The 11479-nt window shown below is 52.8% G+C and overlaps 1 protein-coding gene across 1 annotated transcript in view; it reads left to right on the forward strand.

Annotated features, from left to right (window-relative positions):
• The first annotated feature begins 6155 nt into the window (after nucleotides 1-6155).
• The window catches only part of eif2b2 (eukaryotic translation initiation factor 2B, subunit 2 beta), a 9976-nt gene continuing 4652 nt past the window's right edge, over nucleotides 6156-11479 (forward strand). Inside the window, exons 1-2 of the mRNA XM_070871361.1 lie at nucleotides 6156-6348; nucleotides 7486-7607. Coding sequence (XP_070727462.1) covers nucleotides 6198-6348; nucleotides 7486-7607 — 273 coding nt within the window. The 5' untranslated portion in view covers nucleotides 6156-6197. The remainder of the gene's footprint in view (nucleotides 6349-7485; nucleotides 7608-11479) is intronic.

An 11479-nucleotide genomic window follows, 5' to 3' on the forward strand; every position in this document is an offset into this window, starting at 1 on the left:
GTACGGCACCGCTCTGGCCTTGTGGTGTACTGGCCTGGCGTCTGGGTTTATGTGAATCACTACCTTGGCCCCCATGAAAGTGCCGATGCCGGGTTGAAATAATGAGTCAAATTTGTCCAGGACCTGTGAGCATGATACTCGCTCCACAGAGGAAATTGCATTGACATCGCCCCATTTCCAGTTCATGACAGCAAGCCAACTCCTCCCCAGTAGTGCGGGACCGTCCCCCGGGACAATCCAGAGTGGCAACCTGTTCTCCGAATCTTTGTGGGTCACGACTACCGTGGCGCTGCCTAGCACCAGAATGATCTCCTTTTTATATGTCCGTAGCTGTGCGTCAATCGGCAATAATTTTGGCCTCCTGGCCTTGGACACCCACAACCTTTCGAACTGTTTGATACTCATCAGGGACTGGCTGGCCCCCGTGTCTAGCTCCATTGATACTGGGATGCCATTGAGGAGCACTTTCATCATTATCGGTGGCGTCCTGGTGTATGAACTGTATATGTGCTCCACATGAACTCGCTGAACTTCAGCTTCCAGCGATTTCCCCCAGTGTCCATTTGGCCTCGTAGGGCTTACATCAACCTGGCTGCAGGCTTCCTGCACATACGCACCAAGTGACCGCTGACTTTGCAGTTTCTGCAGGTATATTGCTGATACCTGCAAGCTCTGGCTGGGTGTTTGCCTCCACACCTCCAGCATGAGCAGGAGGCTCCGTTGTTGGAAACAAAAGGCCCATTACCAGTCGATTGTCTCTGACTGTCTCTGTAACTGTCCTTAAGCGCACCATTGACAGGTGTTGATGGCCCCATTACTGGCCACATTGTCCCTTGCGATGGCACGAATCGCCGTTCAGCTAGCCATTGTCTCTGTTGAATTCCCCCTTTGGGTTCGACTACATGCTGGGGCATGTCCGATTGCCCCTGTCTGCCTCGAGAACTGTGTGCCGCGTTAACAATGTTGACTCCCTGGTCGTTTGCCGCATTTGAGCCAAGATTTTTGTCATACAGCATTCTGGTCTCTTCCTCCCCTGAGATAAATGTCTGGGCTATCAGAGCCGCCGATTCCAAGGTCAGGTCTTTGGTCTCAATCAGTTTCCTGAAAACCCCAGCGTGCCCGATGCCCTCAATAAAAAAGTCTCGCAGCATCTCCGCTCTGCATGTATCTGGGAACTTACATCGGCTCGCCAGTCGCCGGAGATCTGCCACGAAGTCTGGAACGCTTTGCCCTTCTCACCGCCGGTGCTTGTAAAACCGGTGTCTCGCCATGTGCATGCTGCTCACCGGTTTAAGGTGTTCCCCGATCAACTTACTGAGCTCTTCGAACGTCTTGTCCACCGGCTTCTCTGGCGCTAGAAGGTCCTTTATCAGGGAGTACGTCCTGGATCCACAAACCGTCAGGAGATGAGCCCTGCGTTTGTCGGCCGAATCCTGTCCCAACCATTCCTTAGTGACAAAACTTTGCTGTAGTCTCTCAATAAAGTCGTCCCAATCATCACCAACACAGTACCTCTCTTCTGTGCTGCTAGTGGCCATGCTCGCGTGGTTTAAATCCCAGTTTCTCGTCGCCAATGATATGTCCTTACTATTCAGTATAAATGCACACGAGACCCATACTTGAGAGAAGGTCACTCTGTGACCAGTTACCTTTATTACAAAGACCTCCAGTGAAGAAGGTGGGTGGAGCTTCCCCTTTTATACCTGAAAATCCAGGTTAGGAGTGTCCCCCACAAGTTCACCCCTTGTGGCCAGTGTTCTCAAGGTGTACAGCTTAGGTCAACTTATACATGGGTTACAATGATAGTTGAATACATGACACATCCCATCACTACAATCCCACCATCACATCCCATCACTATAAACCCACATCACATCCCATCACTACAATTCCTGTCCTGTATTCCCACCTTATCCCAAATCTTTGATTCCCTCTTCTTTTTCGTACTTTCTTTGTTTTCCCACTAATATTAAAGAGTGATCAGAACTGATCTGTATTGCCTGCTCTGAGAGTTGTGTCTAGCCTAGTGACAGTCTCACTTACCGCTTCCTCACCTCTTGATGTTGAAGGCTGGCTGATTGGTTCTGGAAGGAAAAAGAAAACAGGTTTTTTCAGGAAATTCTGGTCCAGTCATCAGCCGAAGGCTCGGACAGAGGGCCCCCACCCCAGGCACCAACCTGTTCTCCCACTCCCCCGAAGAGCTAGCACACCCCTTTCCCATCGCTGCAAAGAGAATGTGGAAGCTATAGAGAAAGTCTGAAGTTATTAAACTCAATTTGAACAATTCCAGTGGCTAAATGATCAAAGAATCATGAAATATGGCTGTGAGGAGAGGGGATGGTTGGTGTGAGGTGTGTATGTGGGGAGTGTGTGTAGGACATGAACGTGGCGCATGTGCAAGTGGGGAGTGTACGTGAGGCGTGTGCAAGTGGGGAGTGTACGTGAGGCGCGTGTGCGTGTGCAAGTGGGGAGTGTACGTGAGGCGTGTGTGCGTGTGCAAGTGGGGAGTGTACGTGAGGCGTGTGTGCGTGTGCAAGTGGGGAGTGTACGTGAGGCGTGTGTACGTGTGCAAGTGGGGAGTGTACGTGAGGCGCGTGTGCGTGTGCGTGTGCAAGTGGGGAGTGTACGTGGGGCATGAGTGTGGGGCGTGTTAACATGGGGAGTGTACGTGGATTGTGTGCTTGGGGGTGTGCATGGGGCGCGTGCGTGGGGCATGTGCAAGTGGGGAGTGTGCTTGTGGAATATGCGTGGAGTGTGTGCGTGGGGCGTGTGCGTGTACATGGGGAGTGTGCGTGGATATAGAAACATAGAAACATAGAAAATAGGTGCAGGAGTAGGCCATTTGGCCCTTCTAGCCTGCACCGCCATTCAATGAGTTCATGGCTGAACATGCAACTTCAGTACCCCATTCCTGCTTTCTCACCATACCCCTTGATCTCCCTAGTAGTAAGGACCTCATCTAACTCCTTTTTGAATATATTTAGTGAATTGGCCTCAACAACTTTCTATGGTAGAGAATTCCACAGGTTCACCACTTACTGGGTGAAGAAGTTCCTCCGCATCTCGGTCCTAAATGGCTTACCCCTTATCCTTAGACTGTGACCTCTGGTTCTGGACTTCCCCAACATTGGGAACATTCTTCCTGCATCTAACCTGTCTAAACCCGTCAGAATTTTAAACGTTTCTATGAGGTCCCCTCTCATTCTTCTGAACTCCAGTGAATACAAGCCCAGTTGATCCAGTCTTTCTTGATAGGTCAGTCCCGCCATCCCGGGAATCAGTCTGGTGAACCTTCGCTGCACTCCCTCAATAGCAAGAATGTCCTTCCTCAGGTTAGGAGACCAAAACTGTACACAATACTCCAGGTGTGGCCTCACCAAGGCCCTGTACAACTGTAGCAACACCTCCCTGCCCCTGTACTCAAATCCCCTCGCTATGAAGGCCAACATGCCATTTGCTTTCTTAACCGCCTGCTGTACCTGCATGCCAACCTTCAATGACTGATGTACCATGACACCCAGGTCTCTTTGCACCTCCCCTTTTCCTAATCTGTCACCATTCAGATAATAGTTTGTCTCTCTGTTTTTACCACCAAAGTGGATAACCTCACATTTATCCACATTATACTTCATCTGCCATGCATTTGCCCACTCACCTAACCTATCCAAGTCGCTCTGCAGCCTCACAGCATCCTCCTCGCAGCTCACACTGCCACCCAACTTAGTGTCATCCGCAAATTTGGAGATACTACATTTAATCCCCTCATCTAAATCATTAATGTACAGTGTAAACAGCTGGGGCCCCAGCACAGAACCTTGCGGTACCCCACTAGTCACTGCCTGCCATTCTGAAAAGTACCCATTTACTCCTACTCTTTGCTTCCTGTCTGACAACCAGTTCTCAATCCATGTCAGTACACTACCCCCAATCCCATGTGCTCTAACTTTGCACATTAATCTCTTGTGTGGGACCTTGTCGAACGCCTTCTGAAAGTCCAAATATACCACATCAACTGGTTCTCCCTTATCCACTCTACTGGAAACATCCTCAAAAAATTCCAGAAGATTTGTCAAGCATGATTTCCCTTTCACAAATCCATGCTGAGTTGGACCTATCATGTCACCTCTTTCCAAATGCACTGCTATGACATCCTTAATAATTGATTCCATCATTTTACCCACTACCGATGTCAGGCTGACCGGTCTATAATTCCCTGTTTTCTCTCTCCCTCCTTTTTTAAAAAGTGGGGTTACATTGGCTACCCTCCACTCCATAGGAACTGATCCAGAGTCAATGGATGGGGCTTGTGCGCAGGGCGTGTGTACATGGGGCGTGTACCCGAGGTGTGTGAGTGGGGAATGCGTGCGCGGGGGGTGGGGGGTGGGGAGGAGTGTGCGACCCACTGAGCCAGTGAGGGCAGTTGGCCTTCATTCAGTGTCGAGTGGGCAGATGCAGAAACCGCTACCTGTGTAACACAAGCCAAGTTCGCTCAGTTAAATCCCGGTAATGCACTATCCCAGCTCATATCCACATTCTGGAACTGACGCCAGCATCATTGTGGTAACAGGCCATTCATACAATCATAGAGGCTTACAGCACGGAAGGAGGCCATTCGGCCCATCGTGTCCGTGCCGATCGACCAAGAGCTACCCAGCCTAATCCCACTTTCCAGCTCTAGGTCCATAGCACTTCAGGTGTACATCCAGGTATTTTGTAAATGTGGTGAGGGTTTCTGCCTCTACCACCCTTTCAGGCCGTGAGTTCCAGACCCCCACCACTCTCTGGGTGAAGACATTTCCCCTCAAATCCCCTCTAAACCTCCCCCCAATTACTTTAAATCGATGGCCCCTGGTTGTTGACTCCTTTGCTAAGGGAAATAGATCCTTCCTATCCACTCTATCCAGGCCCCTCATAATTTTATACACCTCAATCAGGTCTCCCCTCAGCCTCCTCTGTTCCAAAGAAAACAACCCCAGCCTATCCAATCTTTCCTCATCGCTAACATTCTCCAGTCCCGGCAACATCCTGGTAAATCTCCTCTGCACCCTCTCCAGTGCAATCACATCTTTCCTGTAATGTGGTGACCAGAACTGCACGCAGTACTCCAGCTGTGGCCTAACCAGTGTTTTATACAGTTCAAGCACGGACTGCAGTCACCTGAGAACTCAGTGTGAGAGCGGGGAGTGGAGGCAGGCCCTGCCCTGGGTGACCCTGCCCGAGGCCCTGTCCGGAGTGACCCTGCCCGGAGTGACCCTCCCCGGGGTGCCCCTCACTATGGTGACCCTGCCCAGAGTGACCCTGCCCGGGGAGGCCCTGCCCGGAGTGACCCTCACTATGGTGACCCTCCCCGGGTGACCCTGTCCGGAGTGACCCTCCCCAGGAGGCCCTGCTCCAGGCTCGGGGTGACCCTCCCCGGGTGACCCTGTCCGGAGTGACCCTGTCCGGAGTGACCCTCCCCGGGTGGCCCTCTCCGAGTGACCCTCTCCGGAGTGACCCTGTCCGGAGTGACCCTCCCAGGTGACCCTGTCCGGAGTGACCATCACTATGGTGACCCTCCCCGGAGTGACCCTCCCCGGGTGGCCCTGTCCGGAGTGACCCTCACTATGGTGACCCTCTCCGGAGTGACCCTCCCCGGGTGACCCTCCCCGGGTGACCCTGTCCGGAGTGACCCTCCCCGGGTGGCCCTCTCCGAGTGACCCTCTCCGGAGTGACCCTGTCCGGAGTGACCCTCCCAGGTGACCCTGTCCGGAGTGACCATCACTATGGTGACCCTCTCCGGAGTGACCCTCCCCGGGTGACCCTCCCCGGGTGACCCTGTCCGGAGTGACCCTCTCCGGGGTGACCCTCTCCGGAGTGACCCTGTCCGGAGTGACCCTCTCCGGGGTGACCCTCTCCGGAGTGACCCTCCCCGGGGTGACCCTCCCGGGTGACCCTGTCCGGAGTGACCATCACTATGGTGACCCTCCCGGGTGACCCTGCTCCAGGCCCGCCGGTGCTGATGCTCTCACTGGGGCAGCACTTGTTGCTTTACCCGCCGCCGCCGCTGTGAGGCGCCTGGAGCCGCTGTGCGCGACCCTCTTGCCCTCACCAACATGGCCGCCGGTCTCCCACCCCGCCCCGCGGGCAGCCGCAGCTTCCGGTTCCGGTGGGTGCGCGGCTGTGGCGGCCCCCCGCCGGCCGGGCACTTTGGTTCCGCCATGCCGGCCGCACAGCCCGATGTGTCGGAGCGAGTGGCCGCCTTCCTCGGCCAGCTGGCCCGGCGGGAGCTGCGCGGCTCCGGGGAGGTGGCGGCCGGGACCGCGGGGCTGCTGCGGCAGATCGTGGCCCACAGCCGCTGGAACAGCGCAGGTAACCGGAGCGGGGAGAAGCCTGAGGGCCGAGGCCGCAAAATGTCCCCGGGGCCGGGTACCGTCTCCCCCCGGGGCCGGGCTCTCCCTCCCTCCCTCTCTCCCTCCTCCCTCCCCCTCCCCTCCCTCCCCCCCCCCCTCCCTCCCTCTCCCTCTCCCTCCCTCCTCCCTCTCCCTCCCTCCTCCCTCTCCCTCCCTCCTCCCTCTCCCTCCCTCCTCCCTCTCCCTCCCTCCTCCCTCTCCCTCCCTCCTCCCTCTCCCTCCCTCCCTCCCTCCCCCTCTCCCTCCCCCCCTCCCCCTCTCCCTCCCCCCCTCCCCCTCTCCCTCTCTCCCTCCCCCTCTCTCCCTCCCCCTCTCTCCCTCCCCCCCTCCCCCTCTCCCTCTCTCCCTCCCCCCCTCTCCCTCTCTCCCTCCCCCCTCCCCTCCCTCCCTCCCTCTCCCCCCTCCCCTCCCTCCCTCCCTCTCCCCCCTCCCCTCCCTCCCTCCCTCCCTCTCCCCCTCCCTCTCTCTCTCCCCCCGGGGCCGGGCTCTCCCTCTCTCCCTCCCTCCCTCTCTCCCCCCCCCTCCCTCTCCCCTCCCCCTCCCTCTCCCTCTCCCCTCCCCCCCCCCCTCTCCCCTCCCCCCCCCCCTCTCCCCTCCCCCCCCGGGGCCGGGCTCGCTCTCTCTCTCTCTCTCTCTCTCTCTGCCCGGGCTCTCTCTCTCTCTCTCCCCGGGCTCTCCCTCCCTCCCTCTCTCCCTCCCTCCCTCCCTCTCTCTCTCCCTCCCTCCCTCTCTCTCTCTCTCTCTCCCTCCCTCCCCCCCTCCCTCCCTCCCTCCCTCCCCCCCCGGGCTCTCTCTCGCTCTCTCTCTCTCTCCCCCCGGGCTCTCTCTCTCTCTCTCTCTCCCCGGGGCCGGGCTCTCTCTCGCTCTCTCTCTCTCTCCCCCCGGGCTCTCTCTCTCTCTCTCTCTCCCCGGGGCCGGGCTCTCTCTCTCTCTCCCCCCGGGCTCGCTCTCTCTCTCGCTCTCTCTCTCTCTCCCCGGGGCCGGGCTCTCTCTCTCTCTCCCCCCGGGCTCGCTCTCTCTCTCTCTCTCTCTCTCTCCCCAGGGCCGGGTACCCTTCCTCCCCCCCCCCGGTGACCCTTTGATTGTCGCCCTGCAGGGGAGCTACTGCAGTTGCTCCGGACCGAGGGCCGGAGGGTGATGGCGGCCCAACCCACGGAGACCAGTGTGGGCAACATTATCCGGCGGGTGATGAAAATCATTCGAGAGGAATACAGCCGGTGAGACCAATGGGGGGACAGTGAGGGGTAATTCAGAGAGGGCACTGCCAGAGGCAAATAGCACCAGAGTAAAGAAAAGTTGAGAAATACAGGGATCAGACACGGGGCAAATGCGAGGCAGCCTAAGATGGGTTTCAAGTGCCCCTGCGAAAATGCCTGGAGCGGTAAATAAGGTTGGTGAGCTGCGGGTATAAGTCACCACCTGGGACTATGACATGTTGGCAATAAAGAGCCCTGGCTCAGAGAAGGGGAGGATTGGGAACTTAATATTCCTGGGTACAGGGTAGTTAGGAGAGATCGAGAAGGAAAAAAGGAGGGGGCTGGCAGTATTAATCAAAGATACTCTTACAGCACTGGAGAGGATCATGTAGTTGAGGGGTCAAAGACAGAGTCTATTTGGTCAGAATTAAGCAACACTAGAGGAACTCTTATACTATTGGGTGTATACTACAGGCCACCAAATACTGCGAAGGAGATAGAGGAGCAAATTACAGAAAGATGCAAGAACTACAGAGTAGTACATTACAACATAAGAAATAGGAGCAGGAGACGGCCATTCGGCCCCTCGAGCCTGCTCCACCATTCAAGAAGATCGTGGTTGATCCGATCATGGACTCAGCTCCACTTCCCAGCCCGCTCCCATAACCCTTTACTCCCTTATCGCTCAAAAATCTGTCTATCTCCACCTTAAATATATTCAATGACCCAGCCTCCACAGCTCTCTGGGGCAGAGAATTCCACAGATTTACAACCCTCTGAGAGAAGAAATTCCTCCTCATCTCAGTTTTAAATGGGCGGCCCCTTATTCTGAGACTATGTCCCCTAGTTTTAGTTTCCCCCTATCAGTGGAAATATCCTCTCTGCATCCACTTTGTCGAGCCCCCTCATTATTTTATGTTTCGTTAAGATCATCTCTCATTCTTCTGAACTCCAATGTGTATCGGCCCAACCTACTCAACCTTTCCTCATAAGACAACCCCCTCATCTCCGGAATCAACCGAGTGAACCTTCTCTGAACAGCCTCCAATGCAAGTATATCCTTAAATACGGAGACCAAAACTGCACGCAGTACTCCAGGTGTGGCCTCACCAATACCCTGTACAGTTGTAGCAGGACTTCTCTGCTTTTATACTCTATCCCCCCGGCAATAAAGGCCAACATTCCATTTGCCTTCCTGATCACTTGCTGTACCTGCATACTCACTGTTTGTGTTTCATGCACAAGGATCCCCAGATCCCTCTACTGCAGCACTTTGCAATTTTTCTCCATTTAAATTATAATTTGCTTTTCTATTTTTTCTGCCAAAATGGATAACCTCACATTTTCCCACATTATACTCCATCTGCCAAATTTTTTCCCATTCACTTAGCCTGTCTATATCCCTTTGCAGATTTTTTGTGTCCTCCTCACAATTTGCTTTCCCATCTTTGTATCATCAGCAAACTTGGTACATTACACTCGGTCCCTTCATCCAAGTCATTAATATAGATTGTAAATAGTTGAGGCCCCAGCACCGATCCCTGCGGCACCCCATTAGTTACTGTTTGCCAACCGGAAAATTACCCATTTATCCCGACTCTGTTTTCTGTTAGTGAGTCAATCCTCTATCCACGCTAATATATTACCCCCAACCCCGTGAACTTTTATCTTGTGCAGTAAACATCTAATGTGGCACCTTACTTTCGTGACCAGTCTGCCATGTGAGACCTTATCAAAAGCCTTGCTGAAATCCATATACGTCAAACGCACTATCCGCATCGACCCTCATTGTGACCTCCTCAAAAAATTCAATCAAGTTAGTCAGACACGAGCTTTCCTGAACAAATCTGTGCTGACTGTCCTTGGTTAATCTGTGTCTTTCTAAATGAAGGTTTATCCTGTCCTTCAGAATTTTTTCCAATCATTTTCCCACCACAAGAAAACTTTTTTGATCAATATATTTCCAGCCCAATGAGGATGGAATCAGAGCTGGATCCAGATTTGGGGAACACCGATCATAATATCAGCTTTAGAACAGTAATGGAAAAGGAGGTACAATCAAGCATAAAAATACTTAACTGGAGGAGGGCTAATTTCAGTGAATTGAAAAGGGATCAAAGATTGGCAGGTAACACAATAATTTAACAGTGGGTGGCCTTCAAAGAGGAGATGGTTCGGGTATAGAATCGACACAGTCCCATGAGGTGGAAAAGAAAGACATCCAAAGGTGCTCCCTCAAGATAGAGAGGTCAAAATGAGGCTAATGACAATGGTATGATTCAAAAGGTCATGGATGTCTCGGAGCGGGTGCAGGACATTCTAAAAAGGGAGGGAGAACAGCCAGTTGTCGTGGTGCACATTGGTACCAGTGACATAGGTAAAAAAAAAAAAGGGATGAGGTCCTACGAAATGAATTTAAGGAGCTAAATTAAAAAGTAGGACCTCAAAAGAGTCGGGATAAACGGGTCATTTTCGGGATTGCTACCAGTGCCACGTGCTAGTCAGAGTAGGAATCGCAGGATAGCTCAGATGAATACGTGGCTTGAGCAGTGGTGCAGCAGGGAGGGATTCAAATTCCTGGGGCATTGGAACCGGTTCTGGGGGAGGTGGGACCAGTACAAAGCGGACGGTCTGCACCTGGGCAGGACCGGAACCAATGTCCTAGGGGGAGTGTTTGCTAGTGCTGTTGGGGAGGAGTTAAACTAATATGGCAGGGGGATGGGAACCAATGCAGGGAGACAGAGGGAAACAAAAAGGAGACAAAAACAAAAGACAGAAAGGAGATGAAGAAAAGTGGAGGGCAGAGAAACCCAAGGCAAAAAACAAAAAGGGCCACTGTACAGCAAAATTCTAAAAGGACAAAGGGTGTTAAAAAAACAAGCCTGAAGGCTTTGTGTCTTAATGCAAGGAGTATCCGTAATAAGGTGGATGAATTAACTGTGCAAATAGATGTTAACAAATATGATGTGATTGGGATTACGGAGACGTGGCTCCAGGATGATCAGGGCTGGGAACTCAACATCCAGGGGTATTCAACATTCAGGAAAGATAGAATAAAAGGAAAAGGAGGTGGGGTAGCATTGCTGGTTAAGGAGCAAATTAAGGCAATAGTTCGGAAGGACATTAGCTTGGATGATGTGGAATCTATATGGGTAGAGCTGCAGAATACCAAAGGGCAAAAAACGTTAGTGGGAGTTGTGTACAGACCTCCAAACAGTAGTAGTGATGTTGGGGACGGCATCAAACATGAAATTAGGGGTGCATGCAATAAAGGTGCAGCAGTTATAATGGGTGACTTTAATATGCACATAGATTGGGTTAACCAAACTGGAAGCAATACGGTGGAGGAGGATTTCCTGGAGTGTATAAGGGATGGTTTTTTAGACCAATATGTCGAGGAACCAACTAGGGGGGAGGCCATCTTAGACTGGGTGTTGTGTAATGAGAGAGGATTAATTAGCAATCTCGTTGTGCGAGGCCCCTTGGGGAAGAGTGACCATAATATGGTGGAATTCTGCATTAGGATGGAGAATGAAACAGTTAATTCAGAGACCATGGTCCAGAACTTAAAGAAGGGTAACTTTGAAGGTATGAGGCGTGAATTGGCTAGGATAGATTGGCGAATGATACTGAAGGAGTTGACTGTGGATGGGCAATGGCAGACATTTAGAGACCGCATGGATGAACTACAACAATTGTACATTCCTGTCTGGCGTAAAAATAAAAAAGGGAAGATGGCTCAACCGTGGCTATCAAGGGAAATCAGGGATAGTATTAAAGCCAAGGAAGTGGCATACAAATTGGCCAGAAATAGCAGCGAACCCGGAGACTGGGAGAAATTTAGAACTCAGCAGAGGAGGACAAAGGGTTTGATTCGGGCAGGGAAAATAGAGT

Source organism: Pristiophorus japonicus, unplaced genomic scaffold (genome assembly GCF_044704955.1).
Source record: "Pristiophorus japonicus isolate sPriJap1 unplaced genomic scaffold, sPriJap1.hap1 HAP1_SCAFFOLD_246, whole genome shotgun sequence".
Lineage (NCBI taxonomy): Eukaryota > Metazoa > Chordata > Chondrichthyes > Pristiophoridae > Pristiophorus > Pristiophorus japonicus.